General features: G+C 37.8%; 3 protein-coding genes and 1 long non-coding RNA gene across 4 annotated transcripts in view; 1 reads left to right on the top strand and 3 right to left on the bottom strand.

The window, feature by feature from the left end:
- The window catches only part of LOC310727083 (neural-cadherin), a 114082-nt gene extending 111235 nt beyond the window's left edge, over nucleotides 1-2847 (top strand). Inside the window, exons 32-33 of the mRNA XM_083543195.1 lie at nucleotides 45-202; nucleotides 1337-2847. Of these exons, the coding sequence (XP_083399321.1) occupies nucleotides 45-202; nucleotides 1337-1777 (599 nt within the window). The 3' untranslated portion in view covers nucleotides 1778-2847. The remainder of the gene's footprint in view (nucleotides 1-44; nucleotides 203-1336) is intronic.
- A 1155-nt stretch (nucleotides 2848-4002) lies between these two features.
- Nucleotides 4003-8875, bottom strand: ccne2 (cyclin E2). Its single transcript, XM_083547845.1, has 11 exons — nucleotides 8797-8875; nucleotides 7889-7931; nucleotides 7698-7773; nucleotides 7532-7579; nucleotides 6844-6989; nucleotides 6454-6589; nucleotides 6207-6353; nucleotides 5891-6121; nucleotides 5679-5790; nucleotides 5166-5323; nucleotides 4003-5083 (listed from the first exon to the last, which is right to left on the bottom strand). The coding sequence occupies exons 2-11, from the start codon at nucleotides 7900-7902 to the stop codon at nucleotides 4976-4978; spliced, it is 1176 nt and encodes a 391-aa protein (XP_083403971.1). The 5' UTR covers nucleotides 7903-7931; nucleotides 8797-8875; the 3' UTR covers nucleotides 4003-4975.
- Nucleotides 8876-9674: 799 nt separating this feature from the next.
- On the bottom strand, nucleotides 9675-17531 carry tp53inp1 (tumor protein p53 inducible nuclear protein 1). The gene is made up of 4 exons (XM_083549059.1): nucleotides 17281-17531; nucleotides 14841-15165; nucleotides 12361-12712; nucleotides 9675-12072 (listed from the first exon to the last, which is right to left on the bottom strand). The coding sequence occupies exons 2-4, from the start codon at nucleotides 14962-14964 to the stop codon at nucleotides 11820-11822; spliced, it is 729 nt and encodes a 242-aa protein (XP_083405185.1). The 5' UTR covers nucleotides 14965-15165; nucleotides 17281-17531; the 3' UTR covers nucleotides 9675-11819.
- Nucleotides 17532-21070: 3539 nt separating this feature from the next.
- Nucleotides 21071-21638, bottom strand: LOC310730737. Its single transcript, XR_014534935.1, has 2 exons — nucleotides 21554-21638; nucleotides 21071-21507 (listed from the first exon to the last, which is right to left on the bottom strand). It is a non-coding gene; the product is annotated as an uncharacterized lncRNA (long non-coding RNA).
- Between the last annotated feature and the right edge of the window lie 128 nt (nucleotides 21639-21766).

Here is a 21766-nt window from a genome sequence, read left to right as displayed (position 1 = left end):
TTTTTCCCACATGTATTTTAACACTCTGCTCTTGCTTGCTGTAGCTGTACTGGTGGCAGTGACTGTGTGGAACCAGAAGGGCAGTGAGAATAAATTCCGGAAACGTGGTGTGTACCACATACCTGCTGAGCATGAGAGCTGGGAGGACATCCGGGAGAACATCCTTAACTACAACGAGGAAGGCGGAGGAGAGCAGGACCAGGTACATTGGTCTCAAAGCACTGGCAGCAACCATATACTGATATGTCTAAGTCAAGACTGAAGGCCTGTTTGCAACTTTTTCCACTAGATGGCAGCATAGTGTCAGTTGTGTCAGTGTGAGTATATTCTACCGTGAAGTGGGGCAACATATATACAGTGAGCTGACTGATATGTTTAAAAATAAGTGAAAAATGTATATGAATGAAACAGCACAGCTGTGTGAGGTATGCAGCATGAACATTTATGAATAATACAAACTTCTTTGAACACAAGCATCTGTGTTCAATAAAAAACAATGCCCAGAGCATAAGGAGGTGTCATTGACATGATATTACATTTGGCCTGAGTGGATCCAGATATTGGGGTTTTTAGGGAACATTTGTTTCAAATTGTAAAAATGTTGTCATTTAGAATTTTGTTATTTGTTTGGTTTTGCATTTAAAATAAAAAAAAATTGTCTGAGGGATAGTTATGGCTCAAAACATACTCATAAAATATAATAAATAAAAACTTCAGTAATCACACAAATCTGAGTATGCAGAACACTGAGTCGGTACTAAATAAACAATTTTACAATTATGTAAATTTTTTAAAGACTGAAAAAATTGCTTCGCATCGTATGGCATCTTACATACACACAGTCATTTACAAATAAAAGCAATTTGGTGTATCCCATTTGTCTGCTTAAACAGCAGGCAGAAACCAGAGAACCCAGAAAAAAACTAATGCGCAAACTCTGTTCTGGTCTAGGCCAGTTTAAATACAAACAGAGATACATATATCACTTTTTGGATTAAAGAAACATAGCAATGTAGTTAATTTACACATTAACAGGTTACTCAACAAAGTATATGTATCTAATAAACAGGCCAGTAAAAATACATCGTGTCTAAAAAACTCAAGCAAGATTGTGTCTGAAACAATCAAAACAGTACGACACCTGCAAGCAGGCTACACGTGTGTAAGGTGTAACATGGCTGCATTTTTGGCTCCCCTTCTTGTTTCTGTGTTCAGCATTTATCACAAAATGAAACTTTTTTATTCTTGCCTACTAGGCTGGTCTTTCGGGTTCTCTACTATTGCCAATTTCCTCATTCTCACTTTTCCCCATGCTACTTTTTTTTTTATTTCCCAGAATGCCTACGACATCAGCGAGCTGAAGAGGCCATTCTGCTCCAGCTTGTCTCAGTCCTCCTCATGCACCACAGCGCCCCTTATCAAGTCATCCCAGGGCTCTCAGGAAGAGGTGCACCCCAGCGTAGTTCAGCCCACCCACCACCACAACCCCAGCACTGCAGCCCATTGCGCCATGGACTTTAAAAACTATGTAGAGCGCATCATCTGGGAGGCTGATAATGACCTCTTGGCTTTTCCCATGGACACTTACCATGTATACTGCGTCGAAGGCACAGGTTCAAACACAGGCAGCCTCAGCTCTCTAAGCTCAGCCATCCCAGAGGAAGACTTCAGTTACGATTCTCTGCGACACTGGGGGCCCAAATTTGAGGCCCTTAAGGAGTTGTATCGAAGGCCTGAAGTGGGCTTCGCAAACACAGATGTGGTGCATATAGAGTAACAGCCACACCGAGGGCAGGAGCTGTGAGCTACACTCAGTTAAAGCCAGTAAAACCACAGTTTACAGTGTTTGTGTGTTATTCAAGCAACCACATGTTACATGGAGTGAATCTTTTCTCTTGCTGGACTACCAGAAAAGCTTTAGGAGGAAGAAAAGCCTTGAGACTGGATAGCAGGCATGCTTTATTTATTGAGTTTACTCAGTGTGAACTGTTAGTGCTGTATTTATTTTCTCCTGGACAGATGATTTACAGAGGGAACAAAGCCACAGTATAGCTATTTTTTACACTGAAAAGCATTTTCTGTCAGGATACTACAGAGCTGTGTTTCTATTTCACATCTATGATGACAAAAAACAAACACATTTCCATTACACACTTGCAGGTTATTGAGTGCTCCAGGTGGCATAGCGGCACATTACTGCCTCAAAGCTCCCCAGTTCAATCCCCAGCTCATGTGGTGTCCTTCTTTTTTCATGGAGTTCCACATGTTCTTCGTTTGGGGATTCTGATCCCTCCCACCTCTCAAAACATGGCAGTGGGTTAAATGACTACTCTAAATTTGCCCCTAGGTGTGAATGAGTGTGTCGGTGGAGTCCTCCAGAGTGTGCCTCCGCCTCTCGTCTATTATCCACAGGATTCACTCTGAATCTCCCTCTTCTCTGACCAGTCAAAAGCACTTACTGATGAATGAATGTCAGAATTAATTAATGATGCAGTTAATAAACACTTTTAATGTATCATACAAATCCTGTCATAGATGTGAATTTTTTTTTCATACAAAGAATGCTGTATGAAGCATTATTCCATACATTCAGACTGATCTGGAAGGAAAACGAATAAACAAAAAACAACTCTGTGTTCCTGGCAAATTTGCATCAGTGTGCAGGCTGCAGTATTTTGGGTGGATTTTAAAAAGCGAAAAACACAATCACTTAAATCTGTCAGTGTTTTAACCTTTTCAATGCTTTAAATTAATATAGTTCTATTTTTTTGCTATTTGGAAGAACCTGTCTGAAAACTTTCTATTTTGTATGAACAATAAATCTGAAGACACAATGTTACCTTTAAATGGTGTTATTCAGTGTCAATTGTTTCATTAACCGATTGTTTTCAACCTCATCGTCCTGCCCAAGTTTGGTACAGTGGACCGCTCCTGTTTCCATGATGAGGTTTATAGAATTCAATTGCGATCTGGAGTGTAATGTTAAAGCCTGGACCTGTTTCACAACTTAACGGCATTCAATGCAAATGAAACTACAAGTGTGAGAACGCCAGCACATGCACCAACATTCCGCTTGGTCCCATTCTCAACCATTATAGTGTCCATTATACTGCATACTTTTAAACACTGACCCTAAGACCTTGTGTGTAAATATGTATATTTTCTAGAAATTTAATGTCAAGTACCTCCTTTTTGCAATGTGTTTTATTAAATAAAGCTTTTCTTGAAGTATTATAAAATCTCTTTCTTTCAAAAAAGAAATGTGCCACACTTGGGTGGGGGCAACACCTCTTTGTGAGGCTGATTGCTTCTGCTGTGTGTGTTAGGGGGTGTTTTAGGGTAGCTGAAGCCATCTGAGGTCTCTGAACTACACAATGACTCACACAACAGTGGCTTTGTAAGGAAAGGAGCCTAATGGCTTCTACACCAGCCAGCTGTCTGGAGAACAGCTCCAAGACGGGGGTCCAACACATGTGCGAATTACAAGTGCAACATTAACTGGATTTAAGCACCTTATGATCCCTCAGATTTCTCATGTTGTGTAAACAAAAACAAACAGATCTTTGAACAGCACTAGCTTTTCTGACGCAAACATGCTTTATAGTCTAAAGGTAGAAGTTTGAATTTTTAAATTAAAATTTTATTAAGGAATTGTAGAAAAATAACAACAGCACAACAAACCGATGGCATCAAGGGAGATCTTTTTCACATTTTAAACAATTAAACTTAATTTTAACACTAATTTTATGCAATATTCAGTCTCCAATTAAAGGCTCTCATTGAACATGATGCAATACCAGGCTTTAACTGAAGCAGTGTGGAATGTTAGAGAGGCCATTTTAATTACCAAAAACACTGCTTCAGTTAAAGCCTGGTATTACAACATGTCATAGGAGTGATTTAATTCCAAACATCTGATCAAATACAACCTTATTCTTACACTTGTTTACAAAGTCCTCAATTCAGCATGTTCCAGTAGTAATTCAAAACAAAACCAGTAAGTTTCAATTAATTTTTTAATATCTAGGACAGGGAAATTATGTCAAGACATAACCATATGTACACATTCTCTTATATACAGTTTTACACCATCTACTTTACAGGTACGGCTTTTGGCTCCCAATTCTGAGAGTTAAAGAAATTATAAATCAAGTTATGCTACAAAAGTAAGGTCCAGTAGAATACTGCATCTTACAATATTTCATAAATAAGCACCCACTGAATTAAATATTTGCCTTTGGCAATAAAATGAAAGGAAATTCATAGCATTATGAAAATTCTATACATTTAAAATAAAGAGGTGGCATCATAAATATGCAAAATACTTTTGCAATTCTAAAAATCAAAACTTCTTTCAGAGTGAAATAAAAGCAAGAAACATGTTTGTAAGAATTAAAATTCAAACAAACGATGTATGTGGGAGAACAACTCGACTCATCCACACACCAGCTTCCTTGACTCCCTGCTGCAGTTCAGCTTCACAATGACCAGAGGTTTAGAGCAGCACTGACTAGAAATCCTATGGCAACATAGTTTAGTCCATGAATATTCAAACACTTACACAGCTTTTATATTTAAAAAAAAAAAAAAAAAACCCACAAGACACACATGAGCAATATCATCTACAACTCTGCATTGCTCTCAGTATGCTTGAAAAATAAGTCCTAAACTTCTGTTTAGGCCTTAAAATACTTGTAAACAATTTTCCTGTTCAGTCTTTGAAAGGCACACTTCACGGCTTCAAGGTAAACACCATCCTGTGAGGTCATGACCATTGTTATTTAAATAAAAAAATAAAAAACAATAGTATCTTGCCCCTTCCTGTAATGCGCAACACTGTTCTACAAGCTCAGTTCTAGAACTGTTGAAACTGCATGTGGGTCCAAAAATGCATTGCACACAAAAAGAAAGGCATGCTTATTATGTTGACTGCCAGGTGGTATGGATCAGAAACAGCAGCTTGTTCTTGAGCCTTTCACACATTACTGGGCTTTTCTGTGCTTTTGGGCGGAGTCAGCAAACCGCCGACTGCCACTGGAGACAATCGGTTCAGGTTCTCCTGCTGTCGCTGCTGAGCATCATTCTAAAAAACACAGGAGGCATGTTTACAACTTCAGATATGTGGCAGAAGAGAAAACAGAAAAAGATGAGTCAACAATACTCACCAACATGGACAGATAATCCACATGAGTTTGGATGTTGTGCCGGTCCTCTGCTGCGACCTTTTTGAAATCCTTCAGTTTCGGCTGGCCATATTCATTCACAGTGCTAGCAAAGGGGGCCATCCAACGTACACAGCTGGATATACTGTCCCATGTCAGACCTAATGCAAAAACCAGACGAAACATCGTTATAATCTGGGATTACTTTATGCAATCCAGAAATTGACTAAAGGATCTTTAGGGTGGTGTCATCAGGCCTCCTTTCCCCTAAAAGCTATAATATGTATTTAAACTAACAATAATTTACACAAAAACTAGATAGTGTCGAACACTGCTAAACTATGTGATCTAACTGGGAAATAAACCCGTTAAATAGGGGAAAGAACATGTTCAAGTCCCTATGCTCAAACTGTACAGAATTAAGCTGTACATACTAGGCAAATAAAATGCCATTTTGAAAAAAAGGGGAAGAAAAAAGTTATTTAAATCAAAAGGTGGGGTGGGACTCCATCTTACCAGATACTTTCTGCACAGTTTCAATCGAGGTAAAGTGACAAAATGCAGCAGCAGCCAGCACACCATACTGATAGTCTAATGAGTTAATGTCCAGAATACAAAGGTCCAGCAACTGTAAAGAAAGAATTTAAAATCATGTTACATTACTGTGATTATACTTAGAAAAAACCTGTAAGACAAAGATCACCACCCCGAAACACACACACGCATACCTGCGACATTTGTATATAGATTTCCTGAGAAAACTGAGGCACAAGAAAATTTGGTCCTTCCTTTAGAGCGCCTACTTGAGCATAAAGCTTTAACCAAGAGATGGGAGTTTCCGGACAGAGATGCCAATTTAAAGCCTTTAGCATGAGCAGCTCCATTTCAAGGATTTCATCTTCATCACAGGCCCCATCTGTGACATAAGCAAACTCTTGAAGCTTTGGTGGGTAGATTTCCTGTAATCACATAATAGAGAACAGGTTACATTTTTCTACATTTATACAAATAGCATCAGAAAGGCAACCAGACTAATCATCTTACCTCCAGTTTAGATGCAATGAATAGAGAAGTAATGCCAATGAGTTGCAACTGGTTCTTTCCAATGGCTACCTGGGTCAGCATGAAGCGATCAAAAAAGTCTTGAGCAAGGTAAAAAGCCTCGCGGTGAAGCGTATACACCTCACTCACCTAAAGAGATGCAGATATGCATTAAGTCACAACTTAATGTGCACTAAGCAGCTGTGCCTTTGTAAATACAAGTCCGGGCATACAAGTGTAAATCACAAACCTCTAAAAGCCAGTCAAGGAGAATGGCTCTCATTTTTGGCTGCAGGCTGGGGTGCTGCTGCATGAAGGTTTTATCATGGATATACTTCAGTTCTTTATTCAGCATCTTAATCCACACATCATCCGAGCTGGCCCAGCTGTTAAAAACACACCAACATGTGAGAAAATGTTTGAATACATAATAAAGAGTTCTGTATTAACACTGTTAAAATAAATAACAAATCAAATTTTTCTTTTAATCACATCATGTAAAGTCAGTCTGAAACCAATAGCTTTGTAGATGTTTAATGCAATACAATGGCTCAGAACTTTTTAAACCATTACATGTAATGCATATTGTAAAAATCCATTACAATATCACATTAAAGATATCTAAAAGTCATGTCCCTACCTCAGACAAGGCAGTGGTGAGGGCTTGATGAATAGATTCTTGAAGCGGAAGCGTTTAAAACCAGACAAGTTACTAGTCTCTTCAAGCTCCTTGTGAGGAGTCTCGACAAGGACGCATGGGCTAACCTCTCCTTCTTCCCACCGGTTCTACAAGAGAATACATTTTATATATTACTCACAAAAATAAAAATGTCAAATTTGGCATAATCTTTTCAAACTTTAGGCAAGAGAATATTAATTTTAATAGTACTCAAACTTGCTACATCTCTCATTCATATACATACACACACATTGTATATAGAAATCACCACCACCCCAAAAATAAAGAAATGCATACACACAGAATATATGTAAAATAGATCCATGAACACACACAGGCTAAAGGGATAAGTGAGGAACAAAAGCCCTGAGGCCAGCTGAACAAAGCTCAATTTGGCGGGAGGAGGCGGGACAAAGGGGGCGGGGCTAACCGTGACGCTGACCAGCTGCTGCGTCATCACGTACACAATTAAAATAGCAACAACCACACATAGGAGCCACAATATGTACAGTGAATACTGGATTATATAAGGAAAAAAAACATATATATAAAAAAAAAAAAAGGGACCCACACGAATAAAACCGACCGGTTATTTCTATAATTGTGTTACTCCAGTGCATTTGAAAGCAAGCTTGGAAACATGCCTCACCTGAATTTCATAACTTTGTTTCTTGGATGCTGGCGTTTTTCTTTTGCACTGTTAACAACACAGAGAACAGCACAACGTCAGGAATTGCTGTAAACCACGCAGGGCCCTATAATCATCATAAAATACATACAATCAAATATAAACCATTAAAGAAAGATCTCCTTACCTCAGCTTTTCTCTTCCTTGAACATCTATTTTGGTCAGCTGTGTTTGCATCTCGTTCTTGAAGTGTGTTACGGCAACTGGACATAAAAATAAATAAATGAATAAACAAATTTAGTTAACATCTGTCCATATGGTCACATTTTCCCCTGCTAATATGTAGTTCAACAAGTTTATACCAGACTGGTTTCTCACCTGCGTCTTGACATTTTTCCAAAGGGCAAAATAGTTCCAACACCTGAAAGTTAAAACAATGGCAAAATATAAGGTTTGTAAAAATCCTGGATGCAAAAACATGTATATTTCGAGATTAAACGTTTCAGATAAAGAAGATAAAGCAGAAACCCAAAACAGGCCAAACTGCTGCTAGCTTGGGGGGAGCACAAGCCAACAAAACCAACACCTAATGACCTTTTTAAAAGAATAATATTAAAAAAATAATAATAATCCCCAATATAAAGTGTCTATCGACTACTTATTTTCATGCAACATGCAAATATGAGGTTATAATCCCTGTACAGAACTAGTTTTCTTTGCCCGGGTGAGGTTGTGAAAGTCGACTCCCCGCCAAATTAAGAAGCGGGAGGACAAACCGCCTCGAACAAAACCCAGACAAAAAGCGTGAATTTAGGCTTTAAAATCGAGCACCTACCATAATCGATCAATATACACCATATATATTAAGTATCGTTCAGGAATCGATTTGATATCCCCCCATATTTTTGTCTTCCCTCGTCCAAAACCCGAACAAGAGATTAGCCAAGAAGCTAGCATTCGACCCAATGTTTTAGACTGGCGGGACTACTCTTTAACTCAATGTGTCCACGTCTAAAAGCCCATTTACCGTACATCCTCAAACCTACTGTAAATACGAACAAGAAAATCACCCAATATCGTGTATAAGACAGCTTGTCTAACTAGCAGCAGTTCCAGGACCCCAGGTTAGCTTACTATTACTTTGCTAACAAGAAAAATAAATAAAAAACCATCGCAAAAACACAGTTTAAACATTCCTGATGTACTTACAGGTACTATACACAAACCTATTTAAAATAAAATCGAATAAACAGAACTATATCGGTGTAAGAGAAGCGTCTACTCACCAGCTGCAGCAGAAATGAACAGACATCAGCTGGCGCCGGCGCCAACCTTAATAAAGGGCGCGAGTGCGCATGCGCGAGAACCGGTCATTCGTCAGCCTTATTATATTTAAATATTGACTCTTCGCGGTTTCGAGTTTTAAATTAATCCTTTAACTGGAACATAATATATATATAAAGGGTTTGATATTAAATATCCTCCCCGAATTTGGATGTGTTTAGTCCTGAATATTGCAGTTTATTCGTGTTTGCTGTGTGTTACGGTGTGACCGGATTTGCAGGACTTTTTTGTCGAAAAAGAGCGCTTTTCTTATTTCGCGGTCAAACCGAACTGGCGCCCAAACACGCAGTACACACAGTCAGTGGACTTCCACAAACGAAAAACACATTTATATGGCATTAAACAAACGTTTTTTAGGATCATCGGACACTTCCGGGTATGAGACCGGTAAAGAGGTGGAGCTTAGGATCTGCCCGGCCAATCAGATACAGTGTAGCAGAAACAACGTGCTGCTGCTTGAAAATGTAAACAAACCCAGGAAGGGAAGCTGTCAAATGTAGTGCAAAGACCGGCCTACAAGTGAGCCCAATCTGTGCGTGGTTTTTATGTGATTTTTCTTTCGAATTTGAAATTATTTCGGTATTTAGCATATGCATAATATTATCTCTAGACAAATTAATAAATTCGGAAATTAGGTAGTAACTAGTAAATTGTATGAAATATAGACAATACTGAGAAGTGTTAGCATGCACTGATTCCATTTTCACCCAAATAACACTGTAATTATTTTCTGATTATTTCATATAATTACTCCACTGTACAAAAACGTATGCAATTTTTTTTCTCACTGATTTCTGAAAGTCAAAGAGCAACACGTGTGTCCATTTAAAAACCAGAGTATTTATTGAAAAATATAGAAGCATAAATTATACCAAGAAGAGGCTTTACAAAAGTATATTATGCTAGTTACAAATAAAAGATGGTGTACATTTTTAAATATGAATCCACAATGTAAGAAAAGGGAAACTAAAACATATGGTACTACTCGTTTGGCAAAGTGCTGTTTATTCCAGTAAACTAAAAATTAAAGAAGTCTGACTGGGACACTAAGAGAAAAAGGGCACGTTGTTTTTTATTAACACACACAGAGAGAACCTTTGCTACATTTTTTTTATGGAGAAAAACAAGGACAGAGTGAGTGGCTCACAGAGACAATTTCAATCCCCTGTGCATAGTGAGTTAAAAGTCCCTTTGGACAGAGTTCAAGTTCTGCACTAATGCATTGTCACACTGTTACCCTGGAAGGCACGAGATCCTTAACAGATTTCAAGGCAAAATAAAAATCCCTGTTATTAACATTAAAAGTTAGATAGCTGAAAACAAAATGAAATGCTGCTCCTCCAGAAAATAAAACATGCAAAGTGGACAAAGCTGCCGCATTACTAAAAATCCCCACTACTGCCGACATAATGCTAAAGGAACAGCACACATCATATTCCTGTGTTCAGGGACAGAGCATTTTAGGTGTGCTATTCAGTTTGCTCACCCAAGTACAGTGAATATATTTTTATGAACACTGACTGTGATTGCCATGAATTGAGCCTGCACTTCATATGGATCAGTCTAGTTCATCGGAACGTGACATTTAACACATCTCAACACTATTTCTGTGTTATTTCAGACAGACCAATAAACACGCATGTAGACAAAAAGAACAAATTCGACCAAATATAACATTACCAAAGACTATATATGTTGCTACATCAGGTTTAAATATTTATCTCAGCAAAGACAACATTTATGTAATTGATAAAATATGAGGCATGAGCCAAATGCAAAAGGCTATTACAGTGAAGAAAAAACACTTTAAAAATTATTTAAAAAAAACCCCAAAACAAACAAAAAAACAGTTTTACTCATTGTTTGCAGATTATAACAGTCAAGAGAAAGATTTTTGTGTTCACAGTCCTAGGACAAACAAGCCTTTCGCTCTCATTCAGCTTAGTTAAAAGTGATTAATTACAAATATTTTTAACAAGGCAATGTACACAATGGCAAATTTAAGAAATTCTTCAGTATGTACAAATACAATTAACAATTGTCAAGTAATCTGCATTTTAGTAGAGAACAAGTGACTGCGTTGTGACCCTGAGACATGTATGGCAGAATCAAAGCAAAACCAACAATAAAACAAACTGTTTTTATGCCCTATAATGTCATACAAAAATGCCAGCTACCTTTAAAAACGTACATACCTGACACTGCAGATAACAACCTCATACAACTTCATACTGGTGTATATATATATATATATATATATATATATATATATATATATATATATATATATATATATATACACATACACACACACACACACACTATAAGTGTTGTTTTTTTTTCTTTTTAAAAATATTCATACTTTTTTTTTTTTTTTTTTAATATATCTTACAATTTTGGAAATTTACTATTGAAGGCTTTTAGTGACAAGTAATGCTAGACTTAAAGTACTGAAGCAAAAGGAATTTTTCTCAAACAGAAATCTTGATCTGCAGATCGATTCACTCTGAAACAAAAATGCAGTTGATGCAAAAAAAATGGCCATAAACATTACATCTGAAGCAAGTAGGCACAGGATGATACGATTCCTGAATGTCCACTGAAATACATGCAAATAAGAATAATGATAATAATGATGACATAAACCTACATTCACACTACACAAGGCTCTGTATGTGAAGTGCATACAGACGTGAACGATTATGTAAGAACTCTTAACTTGTGACACAGTTAGAATTTGTTGTCAGCTCCAGGTAGGAGAACCAAAGCTATGCAAAGCCTGATTTGGACATACGCTCGAGCAGATTGGTACCTGCGCTGAAGTAAAGTGACCTATGCTATTGATTCTAAAGAATCCCATTGTGTCTATGTAAGAAAGACTAACTCCTCGAATAGAGCTGGGAAGAGAGAGAGAGAGACAGAGAAAAGTAGAGTGTATTATTTGGGCAGCACAGTGGCAATGGTCTCAGTAGTTGTACTGCCTTTGTCCAGGCTGGTGGACATGACCTGTTGCGGCTTTGGCCTGTCTGGCTCCCCCATCATGGAGCAGGTTCAGGCGGCGGAGCGCGTTGCGGGACAGCTGCTGGCGTGGCACGTTGTCTCGAATCCTCTGAACCAGGTGTCCATTTCTGGCCTGCTCGAGGAAGCTGGCACGTTTGGCAGTAAGAGTGGCTGCATAGCAGCCAGTAGGGTGACTGGGTCTGCGTTGAACTTCAGACCTGCACAGGAAACAGTGGACTATTTACATCAAGCCAGACATAATCGGTCCCATTTTGGAAAAAGACTGCTTACAGGACCTTGCATAAGTATTCACCCCCTTGAAAATACTTTTTGCATTTCAGGGTGCAACACCTCAAAATGTAGACATGGTCGAAGGGGGCAAATACTTAGGTATGGCTATCATTATATAATTCAACAAACCGTAACAAAACTTAAACTTTCTAGCCTACCCAAGATAGTTATCTAAATTTTTAAAAGCCTGAAAACCAATTACCAGATAATGCTACCTGAGGATGCTGGGTTCGCAGGAGTTTTCCTTCAGTTGGCGGTGGTGTGAGCTATGCACAGCATAGACAGACATGCTGGGATGTTCAATGAGCAGGTTCTCAAGAGGACTGGTCTCCAGAAGCACTGGACCCCTTCCTCCAGCCGTGAAACAGGGAGGCGGTGTGATAAACCAGCTTTCTTCCAGACCACCCTCTGCATCCAGGCGCAAGAAGTCTCTGTCCTCAGGATCCGTGTCCGCAGCTGAGTCCAGAGAAGAGCAAGAGGAGCAGCGCAGAGGGCACTCAGGAGCATCTATGGTGTCTGAGCAGACTTCTATCAGCTCATCCTTGCAGGCCCTAGAGCAAGTTTCAGCTGTAGGATCAAACAACAGAGATCAATATTTACCCTCTTTAACAAAGATCTTTATATATAAAATTTTTTAAAGAAACAAGCATGCCAGAACACTCATTTAAAGAATGGGATTTATGAAACTGGCCTCCAAAAATGAAAACTAATCTGATAAAGCAAAGGCAGACGATTGTGTTTTGTCAGCAACCCCAGCACAGAGGCATGTTTTCATAGCTCAGTGCTATTTTTGCACTTGGCAGCCATTGGTGCAAACAATGGGAACCTGATATGGTGCCTTGCATGGCATTATCTGTAGAGGGCATAATACACAGTGCACTCGTCTAATTTTTTGCTTTGTTACACGAGCAAAAAAATTGTGGTAGCTCAAGTCGTCTCATCTCAAAGGTACAAACACTGTATAAAACCTTATTATATCTTTACATACATTTTCTATTATGTTTTTATACAAGATTTATTTTTCTGATTTAATAACATGAAACATAAAAATGGGGTGGCATTTTGAGGGTTGGAACGGATTAATGCCATTTTAAGTATTTTCAATGGGGAAAATTGATTTGACGTGCGAGCAAATTGAGCTGCGAGCTCGTCCACGGAACGAAATAAACTCGTAGGTCAAGGTACCACTGTGTGTATATATATATATATATATATATATAATATAATATTATATTATATATCCTGGAACATCTGATTGATTTAGCTGGATAATAAATCTCAATAACAATTGGAACATGAATTGTGTGACTGCTTATCCTTTTTCTGCCAGACTTACACAGATATCCAGTAAGTATAGAATTGCTTATTCTTGGCTGGAATGGCCTGCTTTGGTGCACCATTACCCTTAGCAGATCCATATCGGCATGAATCTGCTATGAAATTTTCACTCACGCACTGTTTTTTTTTTTTTTTTTAACTCTGTTACTGTGAAATTACAAACTTTATTACAGCTCTTTTGTTCATCTCCTATCTATCCATCCAGTCTCAAATTACTCTTTCCATACCCAATGATTGCTTTTTGCAGGCTGTTTGCTTGATTTCCTAAAGGATCTACGGCTTAACTTAGCATCTGTTAAAGGCTGTTAAAGCCTACTGAGACCATCAAATATACTTGACTTCATTTGTTTTATTTTCATAAAATACAAAAGACAATAATGACTAGTGACAAGAGTGTGCACTCATCCCTGGCACTATAAAGACAATTAATCCATATTTTCTAATAATTTTGGACAGCTGGAACAATGGCATGTACCAAACAAAGTGGAAAGCCACATTATATCTTACACAAAATGTGGATTTGAAAATCCAAATTTCTTTGGTTCTGTCAGTTCTATTTTCAACATAATATTTGAAATCAAATAATAATAATAATAATAATAATACAACTGTAATTTGTCAGCAGAAAAGCACAAGAGAGCTTTCACACACTAAGCCCTGATTAACAGCCTACCAGTGGCTCCCCTGAGATTTAACACTACACCATTTCAGTCAACAGTGCAAAACTGATCTACCACTATAACTGTAACAGTGTCTACACCTTGGCCACAAGCACACACACAAAAAAAAAAAAAAAATACACCACAAAAACAAATGTCATGTCTAGGTGCCATGCATTTATATCTCCCAGAGTGGCCTCAGGTGCTGAAGGTGAAAGTAACTGAAACATTGCTATTTATACACCAATGATATATTTAGAGGTTTGTTGGCTTAAGATGCCCCCACCTCATGGCAGAGATGCGAGCTAGACAGATCCTCTTGCACCTGAAATATTCACACCTTCCACATTTAAGACACGGCTGTGCAGCTACTTGTGCAGCTACTTGTGCTACTTTTTTTTTTAACAGCAAGCAAAATGGCAGGTTTCAGTCATTTTGCATAATAACATGAGGCTTTTTTTTTTGCCTGACTTCCTAGTTCATCTACAGTATGTCTCTCACTAACATGCTAGCCTAACCATGTCAATTAGCAAAGGTTTGTTGAGGTCACTGAATTTCCAATTAACACAATTTGACAATGTCCTGAGAAAGCAAGAGCTTGTATTTAACATGAACGATGCACTAAAGACTGAAAATGCAAGTTTTTAATATCCAAACTGAACGATGCATGTAGAAATGGAGTAAGAAACCTCACTAACCAAGATAGTCAACGAAAATCCAGTCCTCATCATCTTCATTTCTGTTAAAGCCCACATCTGCAGGAAATTCGCTGGCTTCCTCCAGGGCATCTCCAAACAGGATACTGGTGAACCTCTGGAACATGGCAAGGAAACTGGGAGAGGAGGAGAGGGCCAGATCAGTCCTGCTAATGTCGCTTGAGGATGGGGCTCTTTGGTCATCAGCTGTTATAGCCGCTCACAGAAGCCTCTGGAAAGGTGCTGAATTGCATGAGTTTCTCCTTCCCATATTAGGAATACTTAAAGCTCAGTCATAGCTTTCGCCACACGTGAAAAAGTTAAGGCCCTGTAAACAAAACATGAACGATAAGAGAGAGAGAAAAATCAGCTCAGTGTAGCAGAAGGGCAATGACAAAAGTACATACTGTTAGATCAATATTTATTAACAAAGAACCAATCAATAACCCCAGCTGAGTGTATGAAGCAGAACATCAATATGATCCTATAGCAGTCTTGGCATTGCAGTTTGCTAAGGATATGCATGTGTCTAAACCACTTGGTCCTGGAAAGCTGGAGTCCAGCCCAGTTCAGTGATTGCCCTTCTCTAACACACCTGCTAAATCTGGCAACTTACTGTCATGCTGAATTAGGCAGTTTTAGTCTAGTACTGGACTAAACTGGGTAATGGGGATCAACAAAAATTCACAATCCAAAACAAAAGCTTAGTCTACACCCAGCAAACTTTTTTTTACTATGTGGTCAAATGTCTGGCAACCGCACAGGCAGAACAAATCATATGTTTTTCCTCATGCCATGTCAAATGGCCACCATCTGGCTTGGAATCAGATGCTGTTCAACATTGTGTTACTGAACAATATAACCTCAACTCAACACACACTCATTGCTCATCTTAACCCATTTCACCACCCATATTATATTTAATCATATTATACTGTTAACATGCTGTTTTGCACCTCTTGATTGCTGCTATTCCTGTTTTTGCACAACAACGTGTTCATGTTTACAAATACACTCGTTTATAGTCCTCTTTTGCACATTGTACTGTAGAACATATTATGCAGTAGGTTTACTGGCTGGCGCTATTTTGTGTTTTGTGTATCTGTCTGCACTGTTTGCACACAATGCACTTTATGTGGCGAGGACACTTACTTTAGTCCTTTGCTCTGTGTTTTGTTATGGATTTCTATGTTGTGAGATGAAGCTCTATGTTGTTTAATGTAGCACCAGGTTTCTGGAGGAATGTTGTCTCATTTCACTGTGTACTTTGTCAGCTATATATGGTAGAAATGACAATAAAAGCTTCTTGACTTGGCATGAACAGGAGTCACCCAGACCAGGTTACGATACTCTACTATTTCAAAAGTCAAAAGAATCTCTCATTTGGCATTTTGCGTGCAAGAAGCACTGCTTTGCCCCCAGTGCTTTCATATGATCTGACAACACACACCTCAGTGTCTCGCACCTGCTCGCTGCAGTTTGTTTCCTTACTACAGGGAGCTGTACATTAAATTGTTTGTCCAATAAGAGGTCAGTACATTGCAGGATTCCGAAAGGAGAACAGTTTGCGATATCAAATCCAATCTAGACCTAGAGTGAAATTTCAGAATACAAAGCCAGAGGTGAGTTCAACACATACTATTAATATACACTTTAGCTTTATTTCCTGCATCTGTAACATATTGATTTCTGACAATCATATTGACATGCTTCCCTTTAACTGTAAAGGGGAAAGTAGTTTACTTCAAATTTTACCTGATGATAAAAAGACTCGCTGATGGTGTAAACTGTTGTATACTTTCATAAACGTGTAAAAGTATTAGACATTAATGTAAGACAGAATCACACCAGCAGGGGGCGCTACACGCGACACTTAATGTACTTGACTACTTTTTGTTCTGTATAGCGACTCTGGGCCCCTGTATTTCTCCTGGGCCCTTGTGTACATCCTAATTTACTCAAAATAATTAGCAACGCGCTACATTTAATGAAACTTCTTATCCCCACGACATTAGTATCAAAGTATAATCTTAATTTTTGAGTACATGTTGAACAAGGTGCATTATACTATCCCGCGGAAGGTTATGGCGGTAAATAAGCAAAAGTAAAATGTTTTGAAGGTGTTATTTAATTAAAGAAAAGGATGCATCTGCGTTGGGTTGGAGTGTCTACTGATACACACATTGAGGATCCTCAGAGAAACTCTACACAAGCGGGCAGGAAAGAGCTACTATAGGCCTTAGCGCGGAGCAAACATTTGGACATATTCAGCCGTAAACGAGCCACAATACCATCGGGTTTTGCAACAAAAAAACAAACAAAAAAAGGCAAAATATACTTCATTATTTTCTTTTTCTCAGAATCGTCGCGTACAAAGTTAGAGTTTTGTGCAAAACCGTATTACCCTGGAAAAAAAGTATGTTAGTCTACAACAAAGACTGACCTGCGGCAGTGAACTGGTGTAAACAGGAAGATGGGAACAAAAAAACACCCAAACCGAACTCGGCTCGCTTGAAGGCTGAGGTAGAATATGTTAGACGATATAAATATATCTATATATATAATACTTCTTCTTTGAAGAAAACAGTATTTTGTGGACCCTTAAAAGCGATCATATGTCTCCGTCTGTCTCTCTGTTCCTTCGAGGTCTAACTGCGCTCCTTTGTTATTGTTGTGCAAAAATGAGCAGCTGATCGTTGTTGACGTCACGTCGGACAGCCTATGGGACAGGCGTGTTTAAACACAGCCAGCCAATCAGAGAGCGCGCCTGGCTGTGACTGACTGTCACCAACGCACGTGACCAAGTCCAAAGAAAGGCAAGACTGGGCAAGTTCGGGACAAGCTCAGAACTCAGCAAAGTTACTAGTGGGTTTGGATGCTATAATATTTAATGTCAGCAAATAATAATAAAGGAATAGTGCAGATGGAGTAATTTTGCCGGTTGCTCAGTGACATCATACTAATTAATAGAGTGATAGATAAAATTGTCTCATCTACACTATATTGGCAACGTGACCTTTCCTTCCATATGTGGTTCTTCTCCAAACTGCTACCACAAAGCTGGAGGCACACAATTGTATAAAAGGTTTTTGTGTTCACTTGAACCGAAACCTGTTTAAACATGACAATGCCCCAGTGCGCAAAGCGAGCTTCATGAAGATATGGTTTACATGCTTTGGAGAGAAAGATCTTCCATGGTGTAATATAGAGCTCTGATCCTCAAACCTAATAAACACGTTTGGTATGAATTAGAACATTGACTGCACCCTAGGCGTCCTCACCCTACATCTGTAGCTGACTGCCCTTGTGGCTGATGAAACTCCAAATCTCCGCAACCAATGAATGTTGAATGTCTTCGCAGAAGAATGGAGGAAATTATAATAGCAAATTGGGACTAGATGTGTAATGCGATACTCAATAAACAAATATTTATGACCAGGTGTCGACAAACATTTGGCAATATAGTGTACATAGCATCTTATTGAAATTCTTTATTTGCATATTGTTATTATTATTATTATATTAGGAAGCTGGTGGTTACAATGCAGGGTCAATCATGATATAGTGCCTCTGGAGCAGAAAGGGGTAAGGGCCTTGCTTAAGGGCCCAACAGTGGCAGCTTGGCGGTGCTGGAACCCCTCCAATCTTTCGTAACAGTAACCCAGAACCTTAACTGTTGAGTCTCTAGAGATCCCAAACAAAAGGACAATGGTGAAACAGCTGGCCATTATGTAGGTCAGTGTTTTAGGGCATGACAAAAGATCTGCTTTCAGGCAGGTGGATCTGAAGAGCATGCTATGTAAGAGGAGAAGGGGGTCTATGGAATAACAATGGCAATTCAAATAGGGTGTAAAGATAATGAAATCTCCCATTATAGCAAATACAATTATGCCAATCAGGACAGCCTACAAGGATGGAGACTGGAGACTTCAGATCATGTTTAATATAAAATTATTAGAATTTTTTTTTACTAATACCTAAAAAATACACTAATTATTTACTACATAAAGCATATTTAATAAATCTGTGTACCTGTATGATTATAAAGATTATGTAATTACTTACTTACCTTAACAGATACCAAATGCTATCTAGGATTTGTAATTTGTAATTCTGTTATTCACAACACGTCAAACTGTCAGACCTACTGAAAAAGACTGAGTACATGTGAACAGAATGGATTATTTAAGAAAGTTGGTAATGAGACAAAGAGTTCTTTAAAGACCTTTAAGGAAATTTCACAAAGTTTTTGGAAATTGAAACTAGTATAGCCAGCATACTGTATACTGTATATAGTATACGTTCATTTGTGGAAGTGATGGAAGGCAACAAAAGTAAACCACAGTCATGATTTCTGAGTTGCTGAGTCATATCCCGCTGATGAAAGAGTGCTTATCTATCAGTTCTTGAAACTATTCCTTTCTGGGTCAGGATCAGTGAACATATCTGAATTACAATCTTTCTTCAGAAACTGGCTTGCTCTGATACACACTGTTTGATTAATAATAGGGTTGTACTCTTCTTACAAAGTACATATTTTCTTACACCTTATTTCCCTGTTGACCTACTAAAGTAAAGAGTTTGTGAAACAGAAATCTTTACCCAATACACTCCTTTATAATACACTCAGAATTTGTAAGAATTGATCAATATACTTTGTAATAAAGCCCAAATAAATGAATTATTTTTGTGTAGCAATCGAACTGTTGAATTAAAAATACTTCAGCCAATCTAATCTAAAATTTACCTTGAGATAGTGTTTCTGGCAAGTTAGGCAATATATCAACACCTGACGTTTAATACAGTAAATCGCTCAGCATCTGAGTTACGCAATTTTGTCAATGTTTATGTCATGTTCTGAACTTCTGCAAGGTCACTGGTAAGTGTTCACTGTGGAGCTTTGTTATTAAATAGATGCAATAAAATGATGTCATTGTAGTAGCTGGATGTTTGTTATTCAAAACCCTGACAAATTTTTCATGTAATTGCATTTTGTAGAATGAAGACAGACATTGTGTTTCATTTCTTGAATTTATTTTTTTTATTAAAAAACAAAAACATCTCTAAGTAATACAATACTGTGTTTTATGTGTGTAAAAAGTAGTAGAAGATAACCTGTAACACCCAAGAAAAGTGAAATCATTGAAATAAGCCTACAAATGGACATCTGGGTGGAGGATTGCATCAGATAAACAGCACACACAAGTGGGAGTGTCCAACCCGGGGCAGTCTGGCAGCTGACAGGTGTAACATCCTGTCATTTAATGCCATTAAGTCAACAATGCAACTTTTATAATGGTATACAAAAACGTTAGCACAAGCCAGGCTTCAATTACAGAGGGGAGGTAGAGCAGGATAGAAAGAAAGACATAAAGCAAGCATGATCATTCCTGTCAACTTTCAGGCCACATAACTAAAGATGGGATGGTTAGTAAAGCTAGATCATGTGTAATGTTGAATTGCTGAATTGGCAATCTGCTGAATAATTAATTACTGTATTTTGAGACTTAAATTCTGTTGGACTTAACAAAAGAGGCCGTAGACAGGTAGGTTCATTAAGACAGAAGCAAGTGGACAGATAGGAAGCTTTCAGGACAAAGAAAAGCCACATTCTAAATGCAGCAGTTTGCTTGTGCGAAGCCATTTTTTGTGATGACTTTATTATTCATTTATTTATATTTTGAAAACCAACAAATATCACCCATAAGTGCATAAGAAAATATAGGCCGACAAAAAAAGCAAATAACTAGGAAGCAATAATCACCCGGGCTGGGTTAGTATTCTTTGAGAAGGGGAACCTTCACACCGAAATTTATGAGCATTTTTGTTGTGAACAAACATCTGCTATTAATTATGTTACATCATTTAATACAAATAAAAAAAGTGCATCCGTATAATTTTTCAAGTCTCTAGAAATGAATAAACAAACTACAAACTTGCAATGTGTAAAACCACCGTAGGAATTGTTAATTCATTTGTATTCAATTATAATGCATTCATGAGAATATCTTTAGAAAATTCATACTTTCATTAAAATTATTTACAGTACTAGCAACCATTTGTGTGTATGTGTGTATACATTTAATCAATAATACATCAATAAAATCTACTATAAAAACTGATGCATTTAGATAAATTGGCAAGAAAAATGAAAGGTACCAGTCCAATTACATGAAAGACCCTGGGTCAGACTAAAGCACAGTAAGCAACATAAACCATATGTAAAAACCCTGTTTAACATAATATATTACTTTTATTATTAATTGAAAATAACTTAGCAGTACACAGAAATAACAGCCTATTGGTTCCTTAATCTGCTCCAAACACATTGATCTCATTCATTAAGTGATGTTCACATTGATGTTACTGTAGCAATTACAAGGGTCTGTTAATTAGACCAAAACTAAAAAAGTCCAAAAGAAAATCAAGTACAACAGTTAAGTACTGAATTACACAACCATACATGGCCCAGTTTTCACAGTAAGGGTAAGTGAGAATGCTATATAGTAAATTTAAATAATTGTTGGGTCACACCATCAGGTTGAAGCTCCACGATTATCAGTTAAATACAAAACACATTAAAAAAACACTTACAATTTTTTTTTATAAAATTTGTCAATGTTCTCAACAGCCCAAGATTCATTTAGCTCACTTTCTCCATGTTCCTGTGCTCAAGGATTAAACCGTTACTTCATTTATGTACAAAAAAGAAACACTGACACTATAAAAAAAAATATGTTGTCTTGGAGTATTGAGTCAGCAGGTATAATAAGGCACTGCAATTGGAGGGTCAACTCTGCTTTTCTGTGTATATAATAATCATCAGAGTCATTGAGAATGTACCCAAAGAGACATCTTATTTCTGGCCACGCTGGTAATGGACTTGCACGTAAAAACATTTGTCATTGTTGGATGTTGGACTCACAGAC

This window comes from Silurus aristotelis, assembly GCF_946808225.1.
Source record: "Silurus aristotelis genome assembly, chromosome: 1".
In the NCBI taxonomy this organism is placed as follows: Eukaryota; Metazoa; Chordata; class Actinopteri; order Siluriformes; family Siluridae; genus Silurus; species Silurus aristotelis.
This window is presented reverse-complemented; position numbering and strand designations above follow the sequence as displayed.

What these genes read in the sequence shown, in the direction of transcription:
- ccne2 (XM_083547845.1), bottom strand. An exon ending in AACAAAGTTATGAAATTCAG is followed by an intron (nt 6,990 to 7,531) that starts GTGAGGCATGTT and finishes ATTCTCTTGTAG; the next exon opens with AACCGGTGGGAAGAAGGAGA. An exon ending in TCCTTGACTGGCTTTTAGAG is followed by an intron (nt 6,354 to 6,453) that starts GTTTGTGATTTA and finishes GCATCTCTTTAG; the next exon opens with GTGAGTGAGGTGTATACGCT.
- tp53inp1 (XM_083549059.1), bottom strand. Translation starts at nt 14,964, where the DNA reads ATGTTCCAGAGGTTCACCAGTATCCTGTTTGGAGATGCCCTGGAGGAA. An exon ending in GATTTTCGTTGACTATCTTG is followed by an intron (nt 12,713 to 14,840) that starts GTTAGTGAGGTT and finishes TTGATCCTACAG; the next exon opens with CTGAAACTTGCTCTAGGGCC. An exon ending in TGCGAACCCAGCATCCTCAG is followed by an intron (nt 12,073 to 12,360) that starts GTAGCATTATCT and finishes TTTCCTGTGCAG; the next exon opens with GTCTGAAGTTCAACGCAGAC.